Here is a 25633-nt window from a genome sequence, read left to right as displayed (position 1 = left end):
GGATTGCTGGGTCGTATGGTAGTTCTATTTTTAGTTTTTTAAGGAACCTCCATACTGTTCTCTATAGTGGCTGTATCAATTTACATTCCCACCAACAGTGCAAGAGTGTTCCCTTTTCTCCACACCCTCTCCAGCATTTATTGTTTCTAGAGTTTTTGATGATGGCCATTCTGACTGGTGTGAGATGATATCTCATTGTAGTTTTGATTTGCGTTTCTCTAATGATCAATGATGTTGAGCATGCTTTCATGTGTTTGTTGGCAATCTGTATATCTTCTTTGGAGAAATGTCTATTTAGGTCTTCTGCCCATTTTTGGATTGGGTTGTTTGTTTTTTTGATATTGAGCTGCGTGAGCTGCTTGTAAATTTTGGGGATTAATTCTTTGTCAGTTGCTTCATTTGCAAATATGTTCTCCCATTCTGAGGGTTGTCTTTTGGTCTTATTTATGGTTTCCTTTGCTGTGCAAAAGCTTTGAAGTTTCATTAGGTCCCATTTGTTTATTTTTGTTTTTATTTCCATTTCTCTAGGAGGTGGGTCAAAAGGGATCTTGCTGTGATTTATGTCATAGAGTGTTCTGCCTATGTTCTCCTCTAAGAGTTTGATAGTGTCTGGCCTTACATTTAGGTCTTTAATCCATTTTGAGTTTATTTTTTTATACAGTGTTAGGGAGTGTTCTAATTTCATACTTTTACATATACCTGTCCAGTTTTCCCAGCACCACTTATTGAAGAGGCTGTCTTTTCTCCACTGTATATTCTTGCCTCCTTTATCAAAGATAAGGTGACCATACAACAGGGGACTTTTTAATGTTTCATTCCACTGTCCAGTGGACAGACCAGATAGTCAGGGTGAGAGGAGAAGGATCTGATAGACATATCTTCTGGGAGAAAAATGTGGTGGTTCCTCTGGGCACATGCATACACTAGTAATTGCAGCAAATTGTAGGAGAGAAATACATCTTTTGTAAATCAGCATGGTGTTTGGAGTCAATACAGTCATCAAAAATAACTGGTTTAGAGCCTTCAGATGACAATTCTACTAGATGCTGTTAAGGGCACAGACTTGGTGCCGGGCCTTCCAGGGTTTGAATTCTAGCTTGGCATTTTACTGGCTACATTCCTCAGGTATGTTACTTAACTCCAGTAGGACTCATGTTTCCTCATCTATTAAATGAAGGTAATAGCATCTGCCTTGTAGGACTGATAAATGACCTAATAGTGAATACTTTGCATGAGCATTATGCTAAGTGCTTTATGTGTATTAACTGATTTACATTTCATAATAACCCTATTAGATAATTAATATAAACACTTAGCACAGTACCTGTCACATAGTAGAATCCAATTAATTTATTATACTAGATCCTTGTTAACCTATAAGAGCACTGTCCATACAGTATCCCCAAATCACTTGGTTATTTAAATTTAAGTTAATTAACATTGAATAAAATTTAAAATTCAGCTTCTAATTCTCACTAGCCACATTTCAAGTGCTCAGTAGCCACATCTGGCTCATGGTACCATATTGGACAGCACAGATATAAAACATTTCCATCATAGCAGAAAAGTTTTATTGGGTAATGCTAAATAAATGTTGACCTTGTTGCAGTGAAGATTTGATTTTGATCCTTGTTTCATTTTTCAAACAGCATATGCACCTTACTTCTTTCCTCTCTGTCTTGAAAAATATGGATTTCTAAATATACTATATACATGTAGTCCTTCATTTAGAAAGACACTTTGGTCACTTCACATGTAAACTGGATATATAAGGTCCTGCCCATCTCCAGAGTCTTCAAGTTGGCTTTCCAGTAACAGCCAATGATTCATATTGGTAGAATTTCATTCTATCTCCCAATTCTATTAGGTCATATTGCAATTATGAGATGGTTTATAGTTCATAATCTGCATTCATAACAAGGGTAAAAGCCTACAAAGACTGAGTCCATGACCTTGACTCCATTTCATAACAAATATCCAGGTAGTTATCAACTCTAATATCCTTTTGGGCTGTAGCAGGGTCTAACTCATGAATCCATGAGCTCTTGAGTACTTAATATGTGCCAGAAGCTGTGGAGGATACATTAACGTATGAGACCCAGTCGGTCTTAAAATTTTTAATTTAATAAGGAAGGTAAAATTCATGTACACAGGCAAATGAGGTATCCAGCGTTTCTAAATGTCTAAAATGCTATAAATAACTGCATACTAGGAGTAAGTACCATATTCTAACAACAACTTCAACCAGTGACAGACGTTTCAAAAATAAACTCGAAGCAGAAAAGCACAAATATCGTTTCATACTCTTTCTCAGGTGACAGTAAAATTATGCTGAATGACAAGTAAGCATGTTAAAATAATGTGAAAGGACAGCTTTTTGGAAAAAAAAAGATTCTAAAAGCTATTGGTGGGCTTTTATGTTTTGTTTAATAAATATTTCTACCTACCTAAAAAGAAAACTTTTAGCATGTGAGTCATCATGTATTAAATAGTCATTAAAGAGTTTGTATGATGTTATTTCATTTAAAAGAAGTAGATATATGGTATTTTAATCAAGTATTGAAATAATTTCTTATAAAGCAATATTAAAATCAGATGATGAAGGTTTCTGGTATATAGTATTTGCAAAAAATTTCCCTATGTTTTAATTATTCAAGCATGACTTTTAGGCTAATGAAATTTTGTCAGTGAAGGGTACTAATTCAGATTAATCTTATAATCTTAGATTTAAACTTTTACAGAAATTGAAACAGAGATAAGCAACAATGTGGACCAATTAGACCAGTGAATAAATATATGTAAAACAGCAGTGTGTTATTATCTCTCTTTCTGGTTATTTACCTCTTGATTCTCTTCTCTTCACCTTTTTTTCCTATGGGATTCTGTAGATAACCAAAGCATCAGTAAAGGTTTCAAGACCACACCTTCTCTGGTAGAGCTTCTTATAAAATAAAAACCAAATTTAAATTTACAAAAGATTATTTTCTACCTATGTGGGAAATCTATATTTCCCTCAATTCTCTCTCAAACTAACTCTTTTTGTGTTAACTTACTTAAAAAGAAGTTAATCTACTGTGCCATAACCTAGTTACAACTTGAGAAATACTTGATATGGGTCATAAATTCTACCTTCCATGAATGGTCACTAACAAAGGATTATGAGCCACAAGTGTTTGGTGAGTCTGCTATGGAGTTAATTGTTCAGCCTTGGTTGAGAGCAGCATGTTTCCACATATTCATAGTCCTTTTTGTTTACTCCTGGGGAAAATAATCCATGAAATTCCCATCTTGCTTAAAACCAAAACATCTGTAGAGAACAAAGAATGTTGCTAGCTGAATTCACTAACATAAAAGCCTGTATTTCATCAGCTTTTCTCTTATTAGAAAACCAATAGCAATTATTATGGAAGGCTCCCAAAGAACATAGGGACCATTCACCCAGTTTAAAATGTTTATCACACCCATTTTTATATCAGATATTTCCCAGCAGAAATCTTTCTAACTTCTCTACATGGTGGCAAAGAGTGTCTGCTTCTCTAAGCATAACTATCAAAATAGATTTGGACTTAGTAGGGGAAGAGCAGAAGTAAAAAATAAATAAATAAATAATGTTCCTATTCTTTAAAAAAGAACTTATCTGTTTATTATCTGTACTAGCCACCCTTTCCCTTTCTTACTGCCCCAATTAAAGTTATAACCCATGTAATCTAAGCCAGGGAGGCACTTGAACCACAGCTCTGTGGGTCAGTGAACAGACCTGACTAAGTGGACCCAGGTATGAGGCCATCATGCTCTGATGTGCAGAGTCACATCACTCAAAGCCTCCTCTCTAAGGAATGAAGCACATCAACAAGGGCAAAGTTAGCACCTGTTACCTTTAATCAGCCACATGAAAGGGAGAGAACTTGGGTTTGAAGCCATCTGCACTTGGCACCTGGTGTGTAGTGTTTGTGTGTGTGTGTGTGAGTAGGAAGGGATAAGTATAGGGTCTACTTCCCAAGGAAATGTTTGACAGAGTCCTAAATGAGCAGGTATGAATTCAGAATATCCAGAGAAACTAGAAAGCAATTCATATCTAGGGAAGAAGCTTGTTCATAGTAAATGGACAGTCATATTGTGATAACGGGGGAAACTGCCACAATAAATACACACATGTCTCTAGAACTCTAAGTACAGAACTGATAAGATAAAACCTAATCTAGACTCTAGTTGCTGTTGGCAGTGTATCTCCCTATGTTTGATTTTAAGTTTATTAGTTGGGGTTGAACTTGCTATCTATAGATTTTAAATGCCTGACAGATATATTTTCATTCATTCACTCATGCAATCATTATTTCACAGACATTCATTAAGTTTAACTACTTACAAAGCACAGTGTTAACAATTTAGGCAATTCAACATGGAATAAAACCCGAATTTATGTTCTCAAAGAACTTAAAATCTAACGTGATGAACATACACATGACAAAACGAAGTTAAAGCTAGGCAGAAATAAATACTATGAAAGACATGTAACCAAAATAGGATTACTGTACAAAGAAAGCAAGTTATAAAATCTTATCAAGAGTATCTGTGGTGCTTTCAAGGAGGAAGACGTATTTGAAATGAGCCTTCAAAAAGAATTTCAATAGACAAGGAAGGAGAGGAAAGGGATCCTGGCTGAAAGAAAAGTATAAGTGTCTGTGGAGTCTTAAAGAGTGTGGGCATGACATGTGTGGGAAATGGGGGGAATCAAGTGCACCCAGGCTGTGGCACAGATGGAGACCTATGTAGACGGTGATTGAAGTGATAGATCACAGGTAGATTAAGAAAGGTATTTAGAACAGAATGAACATTTTGGACTTTTATATATAGTCACCTGAGAACCTAGAAGTTTCTTTGTTTTTGATGAAGGGAGTACCATCATCTAGCTTGGATTTTAGACAGATAACTCAGAAATTATGTAATTAGAGAAGTAGCAATTGAAGAACTAGAAAAGGGCTATTCAAGTTATCTAAGCAAATGAAGATGAGGAGCTGAACTAGGACAATAATTGCAGTGGAAAAGGGAATGAATACATGAGACTGTTGAGAGGGTTTTTATAGAATTAAGTAATTGACATTGGGAATCAAGAAAAAGAGAATCAAAGAAGATATGAATTTCTTGTTATTTGGACAATGATGGCAGTGAAATGTGAAACAGGAAAAAGGAGGAAGAGTTTATGGGAGAAGAAAATTTACTCAAATTTAGATATCATGAATCTGATATCATCCATTGGAAAGACATCCATGAGGAAAGACAGCTGACAACTTCCCAAGACTACCTAATCCATTCCCATGGTTTCAATTACTATCTGCATGCTAATGACTCCCAAATCTGTACTCATGCTTTAGACCCCACCCAGCCCTCCAAATATATCCAATCACCCAGTTTTCTCAATTCTACTTCCTACGTATATTTAAAATCTAATAACTTTTCTTCATTCCTAAACAGTCTACTAGTCCAGCCTCTTATTTGGCTGCACTTTCATCTATTTTTCACATATAACCATGATGATCTTTCTTGAACACAATTCATTCTTTTAATGCTCATTTTAAAACACTAAAAGAACTTTCCTTGCCATTGGGACAAAGTACAAAACCTTTCCGATTGCTAAAACATCCTGCACTACTTGCCTTTTCAGCCCCATCTCTTGTCGCTCACCCACAGCATACCCAATGTTCCAAAAAGCTATCCTGGATCTCTTCTGCAAACAAATGGAAGGTATCTTGCTCTCCTCTGTCCACCTATATATGCTATCCCCTCAGTCTGGGTGGGAAGAGTAGGAAAGGAAAACAGTTTCAAACCCATTTTTCTCACTTGAACTTCATCAAGTCGATCACAACTTCACCCATTCTCCATTGCTGTATTCTCAGTTTATCTATTCTTTTTAGGATCAACAGCATTGTTCTTAATTTCCCACTGCTGTAAAAGTGCCTCTGTTCCCAGAGTAAGAAATAACTTATTTTAGTCATGAGATACACCGATGATATTCTTTTTTTTCTCAGAGTTCAAATTTATCTCAGAAAGATCTATTTTTTTCCTAAGATGTTTGCCTATAAGTAAAGAGAATATTATCCCTTCAATCTACACTGTAATTTAAGGGAAGTATTTTTCCAAAGTTTGGCAGAAAAAGTACCTGAGCCTTTGTACAATTTAATCTTTAATTGTTTCATTGTTTTAATAACTTTTAGTAAATTCAGTCACCGCTTAACTAGGGAAAATTGTGTTCTTGTAGTATGAGTCATAGAGTCATGAAAGAACATAAGATTAAAAAGCAAAGGAATGGAGCCTAAGATTAAGAACCAGAAAGACGAGTTTTATTCTCTGTCTTTACACACCATTTGACCTGGACACTTCACTTACAGGTTTTAGGACATTAAGTTTTTCTTCTTGAAAATAGGTATTGTGATATAATTTTTGTGTTATAATTTATATGTATAGAGCTCTTTCTTAGTCATTAGCATTTGATTCTCCCAGAACATGTTGGATATCTTTTTTTTGATATTTTTATATCCACTTTAAAAATGTGAAAATAGAGGTTCAAACAGATTAAGAGACTTTTTAAAGATCATTTAGATTTTAAATGATGGGTCCAGAAATTCTGACATTAGAGCTCTTATTATTTCTATTTTCCCATGCTGAGTGTGTCTCTTCAACAAGAAGACAAGATGGAGATTTGATTTACATTTATTCTGAGGTTTTTTGTTTCTGTTTTATTTATCTTGTTTTGTTTGTGTGTTTGCTTGTGTTTCTAAGATGCTACATGCAGGATTGCCTGAGCTAAGTGGAATCCAAGACCTGAAATATGTGTATAATAACCTTCGTCCACAAGACACAGACCTGGAAGCGACAAGTCATTTTACCAAGTAAGATTAGCAGTGAATGTGTGAGTATGCATGAATACAGACACATGTTTCACATTTGAGATGATTTTAGGGTGAACAGTCATTGGTATGAAGCTGTCATTTCTACAAAAGTTTGTGTCTGTTTCCCAGGGGATAGAAAAGGAGCAATGTGAATGTCTAGCAGAAGGCCTGAGTCAGTGTTTCTGTAGCAACCTATTGTTTGCTAACCAGCCTCCTCATATAATACATTACTCAATAAGAGGTCATTGAAAAGAGCAAGAGCTGACATAAATAAATTGGTTGTTCTACTTGAACTATGTCCAGAAAAACAATTTGGAAAAAAGAGATTTATGATGAGATACGGACTCACTAATTTCACTTTTGTTTCTGAAATTCTCACTAATTTCATCTCTATAATGATACAAATATTGGAATATTTGGTGACTATCTTCTATTTTTAATACAGTTTTTATTAAGCAAGTCTGGGGCAACACTAGAGTACATCAAGTTCAGAGTCTGGACACAGCACGGTGATGGTCGGTTAGACTCAAAATTATTGTCAGAAGGGTGGTGCATTTTATAATATAAGATTCTTTTGAACTTCAGTTTTTGAATGGATAGCATAATTGCTAGCAAATTTTAGGTGCTCAATAAATGTTAGCTGTAACTATTATCCTAGTAAATATTTTAAGTAGAGAAATACAGTGCTCTTTCCTATAATTTCTTGATATTGAAACTTATTTGAGTCTAATTTTTAATTTTTCTAGTATTTTCAACTGGAAATTTGGAAACACAAATTGTATTTTTTAATAGATATATGCTCTGTCCTTTTGAAGAAAACAGTACTTACAGTTCCCACACAGGTATTACTTTTCTCTCCTTTTTCCAGAATATATAGTGCAGAATCTTTCTCCATTCCAAGGGAGTCAGGGGAGTTCATGGGGATGCATGTCCTAAACACTTGGAGAATTTCACTTTTGCAAGGAATCTCTGTTTCATGAACTTGAATGTATAGGCTGCTCTTGTGGTTGAGTAGAAGCAATATGACAGAATCACAGAATATTAGAGCTGGAAGAGCCCTTATAGTTAATTTATTCTGAAAATAAATATGCAAACTAGAAAACCGAGATCCAAAGAATTAAGAGGCTTGCCCACGATTAAAAGAAGTAGTAAGAAACAGAGCTAGGACTAGGGCCCAAAGCTAAGACTTTGATCGCATGCTCTAGGGTTTTTTCAACATTTACCATTGGAAAGTATATATGATTAAGGAACTCCAGGCAGAGCCCCTGCCAAAAATATTCCTTCCTGCTATCTGGTTTGTTTCTGAAATTCTACCATTAGAAATTCTTTCAGTGAGTCTGGTAGGTTTTTTGAGTCTTGAAAATGCCCTTTACTAGTAAAGTTACCTCTGAAAGAAGCTTTTGTTTATATCCACTTAGAAAACTACAAATATTAGTTGACAACTGTCTGTGGCCAAAGACTCTCGCTTGAAGACTGGCAGAAGTGTTTCAGATCCTTGGTTTCAAGGATGAGGGACTCTCAAGTTGCCTCAACTAATGGGGACAAGGGACTTGTATGAGAAATCCCAAGGCAGGGCTGACAGCCTACCTCAGGAAAAGAAGAAGGACATCTCTCACAGAGCCTGGAAGGTCCTTCAGAGTTCAAGAGAGCTCTGGGGATCTCATGAGTAGGAATCAGCCTTTCAGTCTAGCTGCCATCCCTTGTCCAGTTAACTATACCCCAGGTGGGTGGGTTAACATGGTACCAAAAATAGTCCCCTCAGGCTATCCCATCAGGGTCGGACCGGGATGCCTTTCTTTATAGTGGGCGGCAGTAAGGCAGGCACAATTATTGACATGTCATTGAGACAGGGTGGGGAGATAGGGGAGGAGCATAGAGAGGGCCAGGAAAGGTGGAGGTTGAAAACGTGATTGGGCTGCAACCTGTGTTTGATATGTCATTGCTCGAACAAAGCAGTTATAGTGCTGCAGTTCACAAATTATCCCTCCTACAATTTAAAACAAAGGAAAAAACTATATATTGGATAAAAAAAGCTCTTTCAGGCCACAGCCACAGGAAAAAGGTAAATAGGCTTTATTTGTCTGCCAGAGTCCCATCCCTCCACATTATTACTGAATTACATACTGTCTAGTATATCACCTATGTAAATACGCTTGTTGGTTATATCAGTATGTCCCAAGTAAAGCAGGGGACATAGTCCCACTTCCCTACTTCCAAAAGTCCAAAAGTATCTGAATGTGAAACAAGTTCTAGTCCCTTAAAATATATTTAAAAGTTTTTTTTTTTAATTTTTTTTTTAATTTTTTTAATTTTTTATTAGTTTCTGCTTTATAACAAAGTGAATCAGTCATACATATATATCTGTTCCCACATCCCTTCCCTCATGCATCTCCCTCCCTCCCACCCTCCCCATCCCACCCTTCCAGGCGGTCACAAAGCACCGAGCTGATCTCCCTGTGTTCTGCAGCTGCTTCCCACTATCTATCTACCTTACGTTTGGTACTGTATATATGTCCATGCCTCTCTTTCGCTTTGTCACAGCTTACCCTTCCCCCTCCCCATATCCTCTAGTCCATTCTCAAGTAGGTCTGTGTCTTTATTCCCGTTTTACCCCTAGGTTCTTCATGACATTTTTTTTTTTTAATTCCATATATATGTGTTAGCATACGGTATTTGTCTTTCTCTTTCTGACTTACTTCACTCTGTATGACAGACTCTAGGTCTATCCACCTCATTACAAATAGCTCAGTTTCGTTTCTTTTTATGGCTGAGTAATATTCCATTGTATATATGTGCCACATCTTCTTTATCCATTCATCCGTTGATGGACACTTAAGTTGTTTCCAGCTCCGGGCTATTGTGAATAGAGCTGCAATGAACATTTTGGTACACGTCTCTTTTTGAATTATGGTTTTCTCAGGGTATATGCCTAGTAGTGGGATTGCTGGATCATATGGTAGTTCTATTTTTAGTTTTTTAAGGAACCTCCATACTGTTCTCCATAGTGGCTGTACCAATTCACATTCCCACCAGCAGTGCAAGAGTGTTCCCTTTTCTCCACACCCTCTCCAGCATTTATTGTTTCTAGATTTCTTGATGATGGCCATTCTGACTGGTGTGAGGTGATATCTCATTGTAGTTTTGATTTGCATTTCTCTAATGATTAATGATGTTGAGCATTCTTTCATGTGTTTGTTGGCAGTCTGTATATCTTCTTTGGAGAAATGCCTATTTAAGTCTTCTGCCCATTTTTGGATTGGGTTGTTTGTTTTTTTGCTATTGAGCTGCATGAGCTGTTTATAAATTTTGGAGATTAATCCTTTGTCAGTTGCTTCATTTGCAAATATTTTCTCCCATTCTGAGGGTTGTCTTTTGGTCTTGTTTATGGTTTCCTTTGCTGTGCAAAAGCTTTGAAGTTTCATTAGGTCCCATTTGTTTATCTTTGTTTTTAGTTCCATTTCTCTAGGAGGTGGGTCCAAAAGGATCTTGCTGTGATTTATGTCATAGAGTGTTCTGCCTATGTTTTCCTCTAAGAGTTTCATAGTGTCTGGCCTTACATTTAGGTCTTTAATCCATTTTGAGCTTATTTTTGTGTATGGTGTTAGGGAATGATCTAGTCTCAAACTTTTACATGTCCCTGTCCAGTTGTCCCAGCACCACTTATTGAAGAGGCTATCCTTTCTCCACTGTACATTCCTGCCTCCTTTATCAAAGATAAGTTGGCCATATGTGCGTGGGTTTATCTCTGGGCTTTCTATCCTGATCCACTGATCTATCTTTCTGTTTTTATGCCAGTACCATACTGTCTTAATTACTGTAGCTTTGTAGTATAGTCTGAAGTCAGGGAGCCTGATTCCTCCAGCTCCGTTTTTCGTTCTCAAGATTGCTTTGGCTATTCGGGGTCTTTTGTTTTTCCAAACAAATTTTGAAATTTTTTGTTCTACTTCTGTGAAAAATGCCAGTGGTAGTTTGATAGGGATTGCATTGAATCTGTAGATTGCTTTGGGTAGTAGAGTCATTTTCACTATATTGATTCTTCCAATCCAGGAGCATGGTATATCTCTCCATCTATTTGTATCATCTTTAATTTCTTTCATCAGTGTCTTATAATTTTCTGCATACAGGTCTTTTGTCTCCTTAGGTAGGTTTATTCCCAGATATTTTATTCTTTTTGTTGCAATGGTAAATGGGAGTGTTTTCTTGATTTCATTTTCAGATTTTTCATCATTAGTGTACAGGAATGCCAGAGATTTCTGTACGTTAATTTTGTATCCTGCTACTTTACCAAATTCATTGATTAGCTCTAGTAGTTTTTCGGTAGCATCTTTAGGATTCTCTATGTATAGTATCATGTCATCTGCAAACAATAACAGCTTTACTTCTTCTTTTCCAATTTGGATTCCTTTTATTTCCTTTTCTTCTCTGATTGCTGTGGCTAAAACTTCCAAAACTATGTTGAATAAGAGTGGTGAGAGTGGGCAGCCTTGTCTTGTTCCTGATCTTAGTGGAAATGGTTTCAGTTTTTCACCATTGAGGACAATGTTGGCTGTGGGTTTGTCATATATGGCCTTTATTATATTGAGGAAAGTTCCCTCTATGCCTACTTTCTGCAGAGTTTTTATCATAAATGGGTGTTGAATTTTGTCGAAAGCTTTCTCTGCATCTATTGAGATGATCATATGGTTTTTCTCCTTCAACTTGTTAATATGGTGTATCACATTGATTGATTTGCGTATATTGAAGAATCCTTGCATTCCTGGAATAAACCCCACTTGATCATGGTGTATGATCCTTTTAATGCGCTGTTGGATTCTGTTTGCTAGTATTTTGTTGAGGATTTTTGCATCTATGTTCATCAGTGATATTGGCCTGTAGTTTTCTTTCTTTGTGACATCCTTGCCTGGTTTTGGTATCAAGGTGATGGTGGCCTCGTAGAATGAGTTTGGGAGTGTTCCTTCCTCTGATATTGTTTGGAAGAGTTTGAGAAGGATGGGTGTTAGCTCTTCTCTAAATGTTTGATAGAATTCGCCTGTGAAGCCATCTGGTCCTGGGCTTTTGTTTGATGGAAGATTTTTAATCACAGTTTCAATTTCAGTGCTTGTGATTGGTCTATTCATATTTTCTATTTCTTCCTGAGTCAGTCTTGGTAGGTTGTGCATTTCTAAGAATTTGTCCATTTCTTCCAGGTTGTCCATTTTATTGGCATAGAGTTGCTTATAGTAATCTCTCAGGATCTTTTGTATTTCTGCAGTGTCAGTTGTTACTTCTCCTTTTTCATTTCTAATTCTATTGATTTGAGTCTTCTCCCTTCTTTTCTTGATGAGTCTGGCTAATGGTTTGTCAATTTTGTTTATCTTCTCAAAGAACCAGCTTTTAGTTTGGTTGATCTTTGCTATCGTTTCCTTCATTTCTTTTTCATTTATTTCTGATGTGATCTTTATGATTTCTTTCCTTCTGCTAACTTTGGGGGTTTTTTGTTCTTCTTTCTCTAATTGCTTTAGGTGCAGGGTCAGGTTGTTTACTCGAAATGTTTCCTGTTTCTTAAGGTGGGATTGTATTGCTATAAACTTCCCCCTTAGAACTGCTTTTCCTGCATCCCATAGGTTTTGGGTCGTCGTGTCTCCATTGTCATTTGTTTCTAGGTATTTTTTAATTTCCTCTTTGATTTCTTCAGTGATCACTTCGTTATTGAGTAGTGTATTGTTCAGCCTCCATGTGTTTGTATTTTTTACAGATCTTTTCCTGTAATTGATGTCTAGTCTCATAGCATTGTGGTCGGAAAAGATACTTGATACAATTTCAATTTTCTTAAATTTACCAAGGCTTGATTTGTGACCCAAGATATGATCTATCCTGGAGAATGTTCCATGAGCACTTGAGAAAAATGTGTATTCTGTTTTTTTTGGATGGAATGTCCTATAAATATCAACTAAGTCCATCTTGTTTAATGTATCATTTAAAGCTTGTGTTTCCTTATTTATTTTCATTTTGGATGATCTGTCCATTGGTGAAAGTAGGGTGTTAAAGTCCCCTACTATGATTGTGTTACTGTCGATTTCCCCTTTTATGGCTGTTAGTATTTGCCTTATGTATTGAGGTGCTCCTATGTTGGGTGCATAAATATTTACAATTGTTATATCTTCTTCTTGGATCGATCCCTTTATCGTTATGTAGTGTCCTTCTTTGTCTCTTCTAATAGTCTTTATTTTAAAGTCTATTTTGTCTGATCTGAGTATTGCTACTCCAGCTTTCTTCTGATTTCCATTTGCATGGAATATCTTTTTCCATCCCCTTACTTTCAATCTGTATGTGTCTCTAGGTCTGAAGTGGGTCTCTTGTAGACAGCATATATATGGGTCTTGTTTTTGTATCCATTCAACCACTCTGTGTCTTTTGGTGGGAGCATTTAATCCATTTACATTTAAGGTAATTATTGATATGTATGTTCCTATTCCCATTTCCTTAATTGCTTTGGGTTCGTTATTGTAGGTATATTCCTTCTGTTGTGTTTCTTGCCTAGAGAAGTTCCTTTAGCATTTGTTGTAAAGCTGGTTTGGTGGTGCTGAACTCTCTCAGCTTTTGCTTGTCTGTAAACGTTTTAATTTCTCCATCAAATCTGAATGAGATCCTTGCTGGGTAGAGTAATCTTGGTTGCAGGTTTCTCTCCTTCATCACTTTAATTATGTCCTGCCACTCCCTTCTGGCTTGTAGAGTTTCTGCTGAGAGATCAGCTGTTAACCTGATGGGGATTCCCTTGTGTGTTATTTGTTGTTTTTCCCTTGCTGCTTTTAATATGATTTCTTTGTGTTTAATTTTTGACAGTTTGATTAATATGTGTCTTGGCGTATTTCTCCTTGGATTTATTCTGTATGGGACTCTCTGTGCCTCCTGGACTTGATTAACTATTTCCTTTCCCATATTAGGGAAGTTTTCAACTATAATCTCTTCAAATATTTTCTCAGTCCCTTTCTTTTTCTCTTCTTCTTCTGGAACCCCTATAATTCGAATGTTGGTGCGTTTAATGTTGTCCCAGAGGTCTCTGAGACTGTCCTCTGTTCTTTTCATTCTTTTTTCTTTATTTTGCTCTGCATTAGTTATTTCCACTATTTTATCTTCCACCTCACTTATCCGTTCTTCTGCCTCAGTTATTCTGCTATTGATCCCATCTAGAGTATTTTTCATTTCATTTATTGTGTTTTTAATCGATGCTTGATTCATCTTTAATTCTTCTAGGTCCTTGTTAACTGTTTCTTGCATATTGTCTATTCTATTTCCAAGATTTTGGATCTTGGAAATAGAATCTTGGATCAGCTTTACTATCATTATTCTGAATTCTTTTTCAGGCATACTGCCTATTACCTCTTCATTTGTTAGGTCTGGTAGGGTTTTATCTTGCTCCTTCACCTGCTGTGTGTTTTTCTGCTTTCTCATTTTGCTTATGTTACTGTGTTTGGGGTCTCCTTTTTGCAGGCTGCAGATTCGTAGTTCCCGTCGTTTTTGGTGTCTGTCCCCCGTGGCTAAGGTTGTTTCAGTAGGTTGTGTAGGCTTCCTGGTGGGGGGGACTAATGCCTGTGTTCTGGTGGCCGAGGCTCGATCTTGCCTTTCTGGTGGACAGGTCCACGTCCGGTGGTGTGTTTTGGGGTGCCTGTGGCCTTATTATGTTTTTAGGTAGCCTCTCTGCTAATGGGTGGGGTTGTGTTCCTGCCTTGCTAGTTGCTTGGCATAGGGTGACCAGCACTGTAGCTTGCTGGTCGTTGACTGAAGCTGGGTGCTGGTGTTGAGATGGAGATCCCTGGGAGATTTTCGCTGCTTGATATTATGTCGAGCTGGGAGGTCTCTTGTGGACCCGTGTCCTGAAGTTGGCTCTCCCACTTCAGAGGCACAGCACTAACTCCTGGCTGCAGCACCAAGAGCCTTTCATCCACCCGGCTCAGAATAACAGTGAGAAAAAGTAGAAAGAAAGAATTAGTAGAAGAAAGAAAGAGAGAGGGGAAGAAAGGAAGAAGGGAAGGAAGGAAGGAAGGAAGAAAGAAAGAAAGGAGGGAGGGAGGGAGGAAGGATGGAAAGAAAGAAGGAAAGAAAGGAGGGAGGGAGGGAAGAATGAAAGCAAAAGGAAGAGTGAATGGAAGAAGGGAGGGAGGGAGGGAGGAAGGAAAGAAAGAAAGAAAGACAGGATGGAGGGAGGGAGGAAGGAAAGAAAAAGAAAGTGGAAAGAAGAAGGGTGGGAGGGAGGGAGGAAAGAAAAAGAAAGAAGGAAAGGAGGAGCGGAGGGAGGGAGGGAGGAAGGAAAGGAAAAGAAAGTGGAAAGAGGAAGGGTGGGAGGGAGGGAGGGAGGATAGAAAAAGAAAGAAGGAAAGGAGGAGCGGAGGGAGGGAGGGAGGAAGGAAAGAAAAAGAAAGTGGAAAGAGGAAGGGTGGGAGGGTGGGAGGGAGGGAGGAAAGAAAAAGAAAGAAGGAAAGGAGGAGCGGAGGGAGGGAGGGAGGAAGGGAAGGTAGGAAAAAAAGAAAGAGCAGGTAAAGTAAAATAGAATAAAGTATGAAATATAGTAGCGTTATTAAAATTAAAAAGTAATTATTGAAAAAAAACACGGACCGATAGAACCCAGGGACATATGGTGGAAGCAAAGCTATACAGAGAGAATCTTACACAGAAGATTACACATACACATTCACAAAAAGAGAGCAGGGGGAAAAATCAAAAATCTTGCTCTCCAAGTCCACCTCCTCAATTTGGGATAATTCGTTGTAAAAAGAGGAAAAGGGCGAGAAGTATGAAATCTTGCTAAGTCCACCTCCTTAATCTGGGATAATTCGTTGTAAAAAGAGGAAAAAGGGGGGAAAGTCTTAAATCTTGTCCTCAAAGTCCACTTCCTCAATTTGGGATGGTTCGCTGTCTATTTATGCACTCCACAGACGCAGGGTACATCAAACGGACTGTGGAGCTTTAATCCGCTGCCTCCGAGGCTGCACAGAGAGATTTCCCTGTCTCTGCTCTCACAGCTCCCGGGTCTCAGCCTTGGACCTGGCCCCGCCTCTGCGCGTAGGTCGCCGGAGGGCGTCCGTTCTTCGCTCAGACAGGACGGGTTTAAAGGAGCCGCTGATTCGGGGGCTCTGGCTCACTCAGGCAGAGGGGAGGGAGGGGCGCGCAGTGTGGGGCGGGCCTGCGGCGGCAGAGGCCGGCGTGACGTTGCAGCAGCCCGTGGCGCTCCGTGCGCCCTCCTGGGAAAGCCGTCCCCGGGTCCCGGGACCCCGGCAGTGGCGGGGTGCACAGGCCCCCCGGAAGGCGGGGCGGACAGTGACCCGCGCTCGCACACAGGCCCCGCGGCGGCGGCGGCGGGCGGCGGCAGCGGCGGCCGGCGGCGGCGGCGGCGGCGGCGGCAGCAGCAGCAGCCGCCCCAGCGTCCCACGCCCGTCTCCGAGGTCCGCGCCTTACCCGCGGCTCGCGCCTGTCTCCAGCGCCTCCCCAAGCAGCCCTCTTAATGCCCTCTCCTCGCGCACCAGGCAACAAAAGGGAAAAAAAGTCTCTTGCCTCTCCGGTATCTCCAGACCCTTTCCCCGGACTCCCTCCGGGCTAGCCGTGGTGCACTACCTCCTTCAGGCTCTCTTCCTGCCGCGAGCCCCAGTCCTCTCCCTGCGCTCCGACTGAAAGCCGATACCCGATCCTCAGCTCCCAGCCCCGCCCGCCCCGGCGGCCGAGCAGACAAGCCTCTCGGGCTGGTGTGTGCCTGAGGGCACCGATCCTCTGTGCCAGAATCTCTCCGCTTTGCCCTCCGCACCCCTGTTGCTGTGCTCTCCTCCGCTACTCCGAAGCTTTCCCCCTCCGCCACCTGCAGTCTCCGCCCACGAAGGGGCTTGTAGTGTGTAGAAACCTTCCCTCCTTCACGGCTCCCTCCCACTGGTGCAGGTCCCGTCCATATCCTATTGTCTCTGTTTATTCTTTTTTTTTTCTTTTGACCTACCCAGGTATGTGGGGAGTTTCTTGCCTTTTGGGGGGTCTGAGGTCTTCTGTCAGCGTTCAGTAGGTGTTCTGTAGGAGTTGTTCCACGTGTAGATGAATTTCTGATGTATCTGTGGGGAGGAAGGTGATCTCCGCGTCTTACTCTTCCGCCATCTTCCCTTTGTCCGTATTTAAAAGTTTAATTTAACAGAAAATACAATTTAAACATGAAACATTTACGTGTATAGAAGTCATATAACAATGGCTAACATTTAATACAGTGCTTCTTGTATTTCAAGCCTTACTCTAAGTACTTTTCATACAGTAACTAATTTAATCATCATAACAAGTCTATGAGGTAATATCACTTTTATCTACATTTTTAGATTAGGAAATTGAGACCCCAGAGAAATAAAATGATTTACCAGAGGATACAGCCGGCAGGAGACAAAGCCACAATTCGAATCCAGGAGTCATGCTCCAGAGTGTGGGGTCTTAAATTCTGCCCTGTGTGCTCAAATCCACCCCTCCCATATGCAGGCTTCCGCGGATGTGCTGCTTCTTAATTCAGACCAGTTTTCTCAAGGTTCCTCAGAGCCCATGTTAGCTGCAGTTTCACCAAGGTGGCCCTATAACCTTCCTTGGGCACTAATCCTCATTCCTGAATATCCTGAGCCTTGGTGGACAGAGTCCCTTCCCAGAACTATTATCTCTGTGCTACCACCAAGTGTCCCCTGGGTGTTTGGTTCAGGATCTGCTATCACGACTGCCCCGGGAGACCCCCATGGGATAATTTGACTAATGATGCCAAAGACGTCACCTTCTTTCTTTTTTCTGTTTTGGCCCATTACCAGGTGCCTTGAACATCTCTATATTGTTTTCCACTTTTCTTTTCAGAGACATCTCCCATGAGACTCACCCTACCATTTATTTCCAAGAGCCTGTCTCAGTAGTATCTTTTATCCTAAAATCTCAATTATGTACCTTTATTTTTTAGATATGATTTAATATGTTTTGAGATTTCCTTTTCAACTCTTCTCTAAGTTCCTTGGTCAGCATATGTAGATCAAATGTTGAGGATCTTTTCTATCACACATTCCATCCAGCACTTTGAAGAACCTATTATCAAGGTTCAAGAAGCCTCAGTTGAATGTGACTGTGATTCTTTACCATTTAAAAAAGTTACTTAAACTCCCTGTTATTTAGATATTTAAAATTCTAAAGAAAATTATACAGTATTTCTTTTGTTAATACCTAAACAATGTATAGAGTGAATTTATAAAAGTAGGCTGCTGAATTAAAAATAATAAGGGAGCCTTAAAAATTATGTGCACTTGTTTACTTTTCTGTGTAAACAATACTGTTACCTTAAGCTATGTTCTCTGACATTATATGGATATCAAAACTTAAGGAAAAACTTGAAGTGTAGATGTTAGTGCACATAATTTACCATAAAAGAAATCAAGTTCATTAATGGATCCAACGTTGGTCTTGGTGCTTCAATGAGTGTCATTAACTCGGATATACTTTTGAGAGGCCCTGTATATTTAAATACCTTGTTCTCTTTGTTCTGAAAAGCTAAAAGTGTTTCATGCCACTTTTTATTCGGATACTACTAAGATACAGATAAAAATAAGATGGAAATCCACCTACTCCCACCACCGCCACTAAGCTCACAGATCTGGGTCATGAATGACTAAGCCATCTGAGACACAGCGTGTGTGGATGGATACCTTAAGTGCCCTAGTCCTGACCACAGTATTACCATTAAGAGGCTGCCCCTCTTGACCCTGTTTGAGACTTGAAAGAAATGGCTTTTCCTGCATCTCTGAGGGAGTCCTCTATTTATGAACAGTACAGGATCTTACTTCACTCTTGGGTATTCACATTCTGGGTTAAGAGCTGATCATAAGAGTTTCAGAGGATGCTGTACTCTGCATGGCATTAAAAAATTATATTACAATGAATGGCATTTAGAGAAAAATGAAAATAAAATTGGTTTACTGGACACAAAGGTTTTTCACATCATTGCCAACTCCTCTCTCTGCTTCCCTTACTTTTTTTACTCCCCTTGCAACTGAGTTCTGTTGAATAGAGTCAAGAAAGTATCATGACTCAGTCCCTGCAAATTGATATTATCATGTAATATCTCTGCCGAGCCCACTGCTAGGCAACAAAGGCAACCACATATTAAAATGCCGTCCAAATGGGTTATTTCAGAATTTTCAGTCACTCTCACACCTTGTCTTTAGAAACAGATAACCTATTTCACAGACCAGTCTTGGATCATTAAGCCTAAATTTCCTGGCCTACCTCCCCTCCCACATGCAGATTATGCTTTTTACTTTACCCATTTCCTCCTCCGGAAATGTGAGAAGAAATTTTCCATGTATTCCCATATATTCCATTTGGCCTGCCAGGCAGATTCTTTGGGTTAGTAAGTGTAAGATCCCCTGCTCTTCAGCTAAAGAGAAGAGCAGCTTGAAGGCAGCTTGAAGCAAAACAAAACTCCAAACTTCAGAATAACAAATTATTTGCATTAGTGAAGTATTTTGATAGCAAGAACTAGATTCTATCTGGTATCCTTGGGGAAAATGGTATACGTGGACTCAAACTGTAACCTAACAAATTCCAGAAACCAATGTGGCCTGGCCAGTTTCTAAAGGAAATGAAGACCTTCTCCTCTGCTTATCTCTACCTATCATATTCTACTTCTTTTTGCCTACTGGCCAGTATTCTCTAATATAAATTCCAGAGAGAGACAGTCTAATTGACTTAACTGGTTGCCTTTGACCCTACTGGACAGGGTCCTTCATGCCAAGCCATCATGGATTCTGTTGCCCATCCTTATTCTTAACATGGGCCACCACTTCACAAAGAACAGCCTGGAGCTTCTTCTCTGAACTTTGAGCTTTAGAAAGAACAGTCTTAATTATGAGGGGCCATCGGGAAGAGCAGGCACAGTGACTGTCCCAACAAGTACAACTGTGAAGCTGCTGAAAATGTTGATAGCATCCAGAGAGAGTGCTTCTGGACTTCACAAAGACAGGAGTCAGAGTCTCTGAGCCACCTAGAGTGTGCAGACACAATGCCAGAAATTCCCAGTTTTCCCTGCATTCCTTCTTGTTTATTTCTCGCGGCTATAGGGTGAGACAAGACTATGCTCAAATGTCTCAAAACATAATTCAATGGCTTTCTATCTGGTTTCTCTTCAGAATTGAGAAACAGAGTATAGGACAGGAATTCAGATCCCTGGGTTCTTTTATCATTAAAGTTTCTTGATTTTTTTTAGTACTTTTCAAATTGTCATCTCATGGATTGTTGTAATTCCATAAATATGGGTCAAAGTTTTTCTTTGCCTTAGCTTAACCGTTGATACCTACAGAAATAAATACAAGAAAAAACAAACAAAAAAACAGAACCTAGAGGAACTAACAATCATGACGTCCAACTTTCCTTAAATGAAGAAAGCAGATTCAAAGGGAAAGTTAAAATAAGTGGCATTTCTCCTTTCATTGTGATAGTTTCCCATTTAAAAAAATTTCATTATAAGCACTAATCTGAACTAAATTGACTTTTTAAACTACATTTTTAAAACTGCAGATATGACAGTTTTTACAATACATCAATAAAATAAGGTAGCTTTTGGAGGAGAGGTAAGGATAGAAGCCTGGAATGTCATTTCACTGGCATAGTACTTATACATAGTAAGACCAGCCCATCAATATTTCCCTACTTTCTTTATTCCATTTGCTCTGATTTTGCTAAATTTTATAAGGAGCCTCCATAAGAAAGTGTAGGAATTACTTATTGTATTCAAAGCCATGGAGCCTGGAATTCTTGTTTGTATGTAGTTAGGGGCCTGTGATGACATTTGCATAAGACTTCCTGACCTTGTAGATGAATTATGAAGACTTGAAACTTCAACTTGGAAAACAGCAAAATCTTTCATTTTTTAAGCCAAGTTCTAAACTATGAAGCAGGAGAAAAAGTGAAAAGAAAAGAGAAAAAGATAAGAAACTCTAAAATTGCCTCTTGTTTTAATCCCTAACATCTCTTTCAAAAGGATTTGAAAGAGGATTTCAAAAGAGTTTACCACAAGTCAGTTTCCACAGAACCATAAATCTGTACATGTGTTTTCCTTTGTATCTCTCTATCTGTAGTTTACTACCTTTTGGGCTCATATATATATTCATTTTTTTACTTATTTGGTAGTAAGCTTTCTGAAATAATATTTGCATAATATTATTCTATTTCCAATAACTTTTTATATGTTACTTCCTTTGATTCTATCAATAATCCCAGGGAATGGCATGGTCTAGTCATCAACTATGTTTCCTAGATGAAACGATTGAAAGCTAATTGAATTTCTTGCATCACGGGCAGAACTGATGAGTTCAAAAGAGAACAAAATTGATTTCTTGCATAATGGGTGCTGTTCCCAGGACCCTAAACAAAATCATATGGGAAAAAAAAAAGTCCTACATAGAAAACTCATAATCTCAGATAATATAGATGTTCTTTAACTGTAGTGTCTTTGGATTAGTTGAAAGAAAATAGTAAAAAAAATCTAAATGCTTAAAGTTGTGTTTCCCAAATTAAGGTACCATGCCATCAAAGCTACAAGGATTAACATGAGATACGCTTTTTTAGTATCTTTTATTTAAAAGGTTAGAACATGAAGCTTAAATTTTTGTCTTCACACAAATGTACATACATGTTACATAAATATGCAACCAAATTCATCATGTGCTCTCTCTTCCATGTCAGACAACCTTGAATTTTTTTAAATAAAAGTGCATAGAGAGGAACTTTTTAAAAAATTGTGTACCAAGACGGCATCAGCAATGATTATTCATTGAATTCATTTAAAATGTTAATTTTTTGGTTAAAAAATATTTTGAGTACTTCTGAATGCTTATTGGTCCAATATAAATTTGTAACAAAATAGAAATTATCTTGATAGCATATTTTATTGGTTTAGCTATGAGAAAGTGCTGGTCAGATATATTATAGATTACAAATTCAACACTGAACCATTATTTTTCTTGATGGAATAAAAGAAATTATGACAAAGTTGTATTAATTCACTGTTCCCTCTGAATAGTTAAGAATGACTCTCAGAGCTAGACACTCAGTAACTCCAATACAAAAAAGAAAAGGAAAAGTAATGTCTTCTTTACATGTGCCAAAATCACTGCAGCAAAAATGAAGTTTGAGAGTTAGATGAAGGAAATTTGTTCATGGGGAGTGTGAGTCACTTGAAACTCTTCTATTTATGTGTGATAAAATTACAGTGTCATTGGTAAAATAAGAACATTCTCATGCAAATTCCTTCACAGAAAAAGTCACTTGAGAAATATTTCCCTGCGACTCTTAAAGAGACTGACCAGTGAAATAGGTCAGTGTTCTATCAAACCGCAAAATGATATCAACGACTTCAGCAATAGAAATATGCTTTTGTTGAAATTCCTGTCAAGGGTTGCCCGAGAACCTTCTCTTGATCGCCACTCCACACATTTAGGCATCTCTCTTCAATGGTTACTCTGATGTAGCTCATGAAGCAGTTAGAAATGTTTGCCAATTATACTCTAATGAACGTGTTTAAAAAAAAAAAAGATAAGAAACGTTTGCCATTTGTAGTCGCATATTAATATACATGTGAATTAAAAATATATAATATTTAACCTGAGGAAACAAATCTGCCTATAGGCTAAACCTGACGTGAAAGATTCGACCTCCTGGATTTAACCCAGTTTTCTGAGACTGATAAACTCCATTGCCCATTCACACACACATAGCTAGGAAACCTATTAATAGCAGTTGTTTCTGATGATAAGCAATTTAAAATATTTGTATCCTATAAAAAGGTACATCTGTTCTGAAGTAGAATAGAATTTGTACACATGTTTAAGATGGGACCTATGGCTTAAGAAATTTTATCTTTGGACTGTGTTCCCTAGATGCAAGAAATACTGTTAATTCTTTTTTTCTGCCTAAGGGTTATTCCTATGTAAAAATTAAAGGATCGTTGTTTTAGTGCCTTTGTTCCACCTGGGAATTCCATACTCATTTATTGGCTTATTTCTCACTTAAAGACAAAGTTGGAAGACTGTTCATTATAAATAATCCACAATGAGAGCAAAGACTTTCTAAATGTGTTCGAATTTTTCCTTGCTACTTTCTAAATGATGTCACCTTTGGTATGCATTTAACCTCTCGAGGTCATTTTCTTATCTGTTGCCAAAATAATTTTACTGCTCACCTCTAAGGATGAAAAGATTAACATAAGGCATTTAGTGCAGTGCCTGCCAAAGGATATATACTCCCTGTGGGCAGAAATCTGATTTCTCTCCTTCACCTCTATGTCCCAGTACAAAGAACAGTGCCTAGCAGGAAGTTAGAAGTGTTTATCAAGACTGCCTGGGGGATTTCCTTAGGAAATTTGAGAACTGCATCCTTCTAGATGCTGCTTTGGATTTATAACATAAGGATACTCCAAAGCATAATCCAGCTGAAGCTGCCATTAAAATAGATAAATCAGAGAGCTGCCACTTGGATAAATCAGATCCTCATAGAGGCCTGAAACTTACTGCTGTCAGGTCCACAATCCTAAATTGGGTCATATTTAGCAACATTATTTTATCTGACCTGTTAAATCTGCCACTTGAGAAACTGGAGATGCATTTAGATGAAAGTTTGCTTTAAAACTCTTAAGTTTATCGTAAAAGTTCATCCTTCATTTCCAGTCTTCTTGCATCTTAACTGCTGGGCAATGTAAGAATAAGGCCTAGACATAGTTGAGATTATGTGAGTGTGAGTACATCAGAACTTAAGATTTATGGTTCATAAGCCTACCTTCATGAAAAGTGAGTACATGCTATCATCCTAGAGCTTTCCACCTCAACACATAAAATATGCTCAGTAACTATTTGTTGAATGAGTGAGAGAATGGTAGGGTCTCTGTAAATCATGATTAGTATTATACTCTTACTGCTATTATTACCTTCATGTCTTTGAACTACTGATGAAGAAAGAAATTAATGTTTTATACTGCACTACGTACCCATAAATTCATAAAGTCAAAGGACATCTTTAAAAATAATGAACACTGTGGAAATGAATAATGATCAGGGTCATATTTTAACCTTCTTAGCAAATTTTTTCCAATATTGATGTATAATAATGGAAATTTTTGGATTTTTTTTAAGTCTAATACCAGAACAAGATAAATGGGCTTGAAGTTTTATAAAAATGAGGGGGAAATTATTAAACATTATTGAACTACATTTTTAACTTTGAGGACATGGCTGATTTGTTGTAAAGAAGGCATTACTTGGTAACTTTGATAGATGCCAAGCAAGAAAAGCAGTGTTTGATTACATTCAACATCTGTTCCTCATGGAAATATTTTAGTAAGCTCAGAATAGAAGGAAACTTAGATAAACATAGTTTTTTAAGTGAAAAATTATAAGCATTCCCATTAATGTCGAGAAAAATATAATAATGCCTCTATCTTGTTAGTAAATCTCTATATTTAAGCTTTGTTATATTGTTATTTTCCACTTGACTAAGAAAACAAATAAAACAGTTCCACATAATTTTTTTTAATTTTTGAAATAAGAATTTAGTACAGTAAGTTGTTACAAGATAAACATTCAAGACTCAGTGATGAAAAATTAGAGAGGCAATATTATATGATCACCTAAATAGATACAGAAAATTCAGTTATTAAAATTTAGAATCACTCATTATTTTAAAACTCTCTAGAAATAGAAAGGAATATCCTTAAACCTGTAGCTAAAAACCTACAGAAAATATTATACTTAGTGGTAAAACATTAAAAGCCTTTCCTCTGTAATCAAACAAACGAAAAATGCCTGCTATCACCACTTCCATTTAACATTGAACTGGAGGTCTTAGCAGTGCAAAGGGTGACAGAAAACTCTGTCATTATTTGCAGATAATATGACTGTGTCCATGCAAATTTCAAAAGAATATACAGTGTATTGTTAGAATTAATGACTTAAAAATCTACTCATATATTAACAAATATTAGTTAAAATAAAATTTAGAAAAAGCTAGAATTTACAATTCACAATAAATCCAACAAAAGATATGGAAAACAGCCACAGAAAAAATTTTTAAAATTATACAGAAAGATGTAAAATAAGACCCAACTAAATGTACAAATATGCCATGTTTAGTGGTTGCGTATTTCAATACTGCAGAGATGTTGATTCTCCCCAAATTAATTTATAGTTTAATGAAATGTCACACAAATACTTACACATTTATTTTGTGTATTGGTAAGCTTGATAAGGTGATTCTAAAATATATTCGGGAGGTCAAAAGACATAAAATCATGGGAAAAAACACCTGAAAAAGAACAAGGTAAAAGAATTTTCAAGATTTATTACAAGTTCTTGCTATTTAAGAAAGTGTTATTAACACAGAGATAGACAAATTGAAGAGTACAACAGAACGAAGAAGCCAGAAACAAGACTATGTTTATACATACCCTTGGTACTGGACAAAGTTGAATCAGTAAGGAAAGAATGGTGTTTGCAATGAAAAAACAAAATTGGTTAAATTAATCATTGTACATCTATACTTCCAGATAGATCATTAAAAAAAAATAAGTTAACTCTGTTTTCTGAAGTAGATTGTTCATTTAACATATATTTTGGGACCACTTACTATGCATGAGTTACTATAAAGTTTTTCTTCCAGAGCATATTACTAAGTTAAAAAAGCAAATTACAACATTTCATGTAATTGTGATTTTTGAATCCTGTCTTTTTTACTTC

At 37.6% G+C, this 25633-nt stretch overlaps 1 protein-coding gene across 6 annotated transcripts in view; it reads left to right on the top strand.

Annotated features, from left to right (window-relative positions):
- Positions 1 to 25633, top strand: part of PIK3C2G (phosphatidylinositol-4-phosphate 3-kinase catalytic subunit type 2 gamma) — a gene marked incomplete at both ends in the record, with an annotated part of 352092 nt that overhangs the window by 220446 nt on the left and 106013 nt on the right. For all 6 annotated transcript variants that reach the window (XM_079715212.1, XM_079715210.1, XM_079715209.1 and 3 more), the window contains one exon: positions 6778 to 6887. In XM_079715212.1, the coding sequence (XP_079571338.1) occupies positions 6778 to 6887 (110 nt within the window). The remainder of the gene's footprint in view (positions 1 to 6777; positions 6888 to 25633) is intronic.

The sequence above is a fragment of the Hyperoodon ampullatus genome, assembly GCF_949752795.1.
Source record: "Hyperoodon ampullatus genome assembly, chromosome: 11".
NCBI classification, from domain to species: Eukaryota; Metazoa; Chordata; class Mammalia; order Artiodactyla; family Ziphiidae; genus Hyperoodon; species Hyperoodon ampullatus.
The sequence above is the reverse complement of the archived record's forward strand: the minus strand, read 5'-3'. Positions and strand labels throughout refer to the sequence as shown.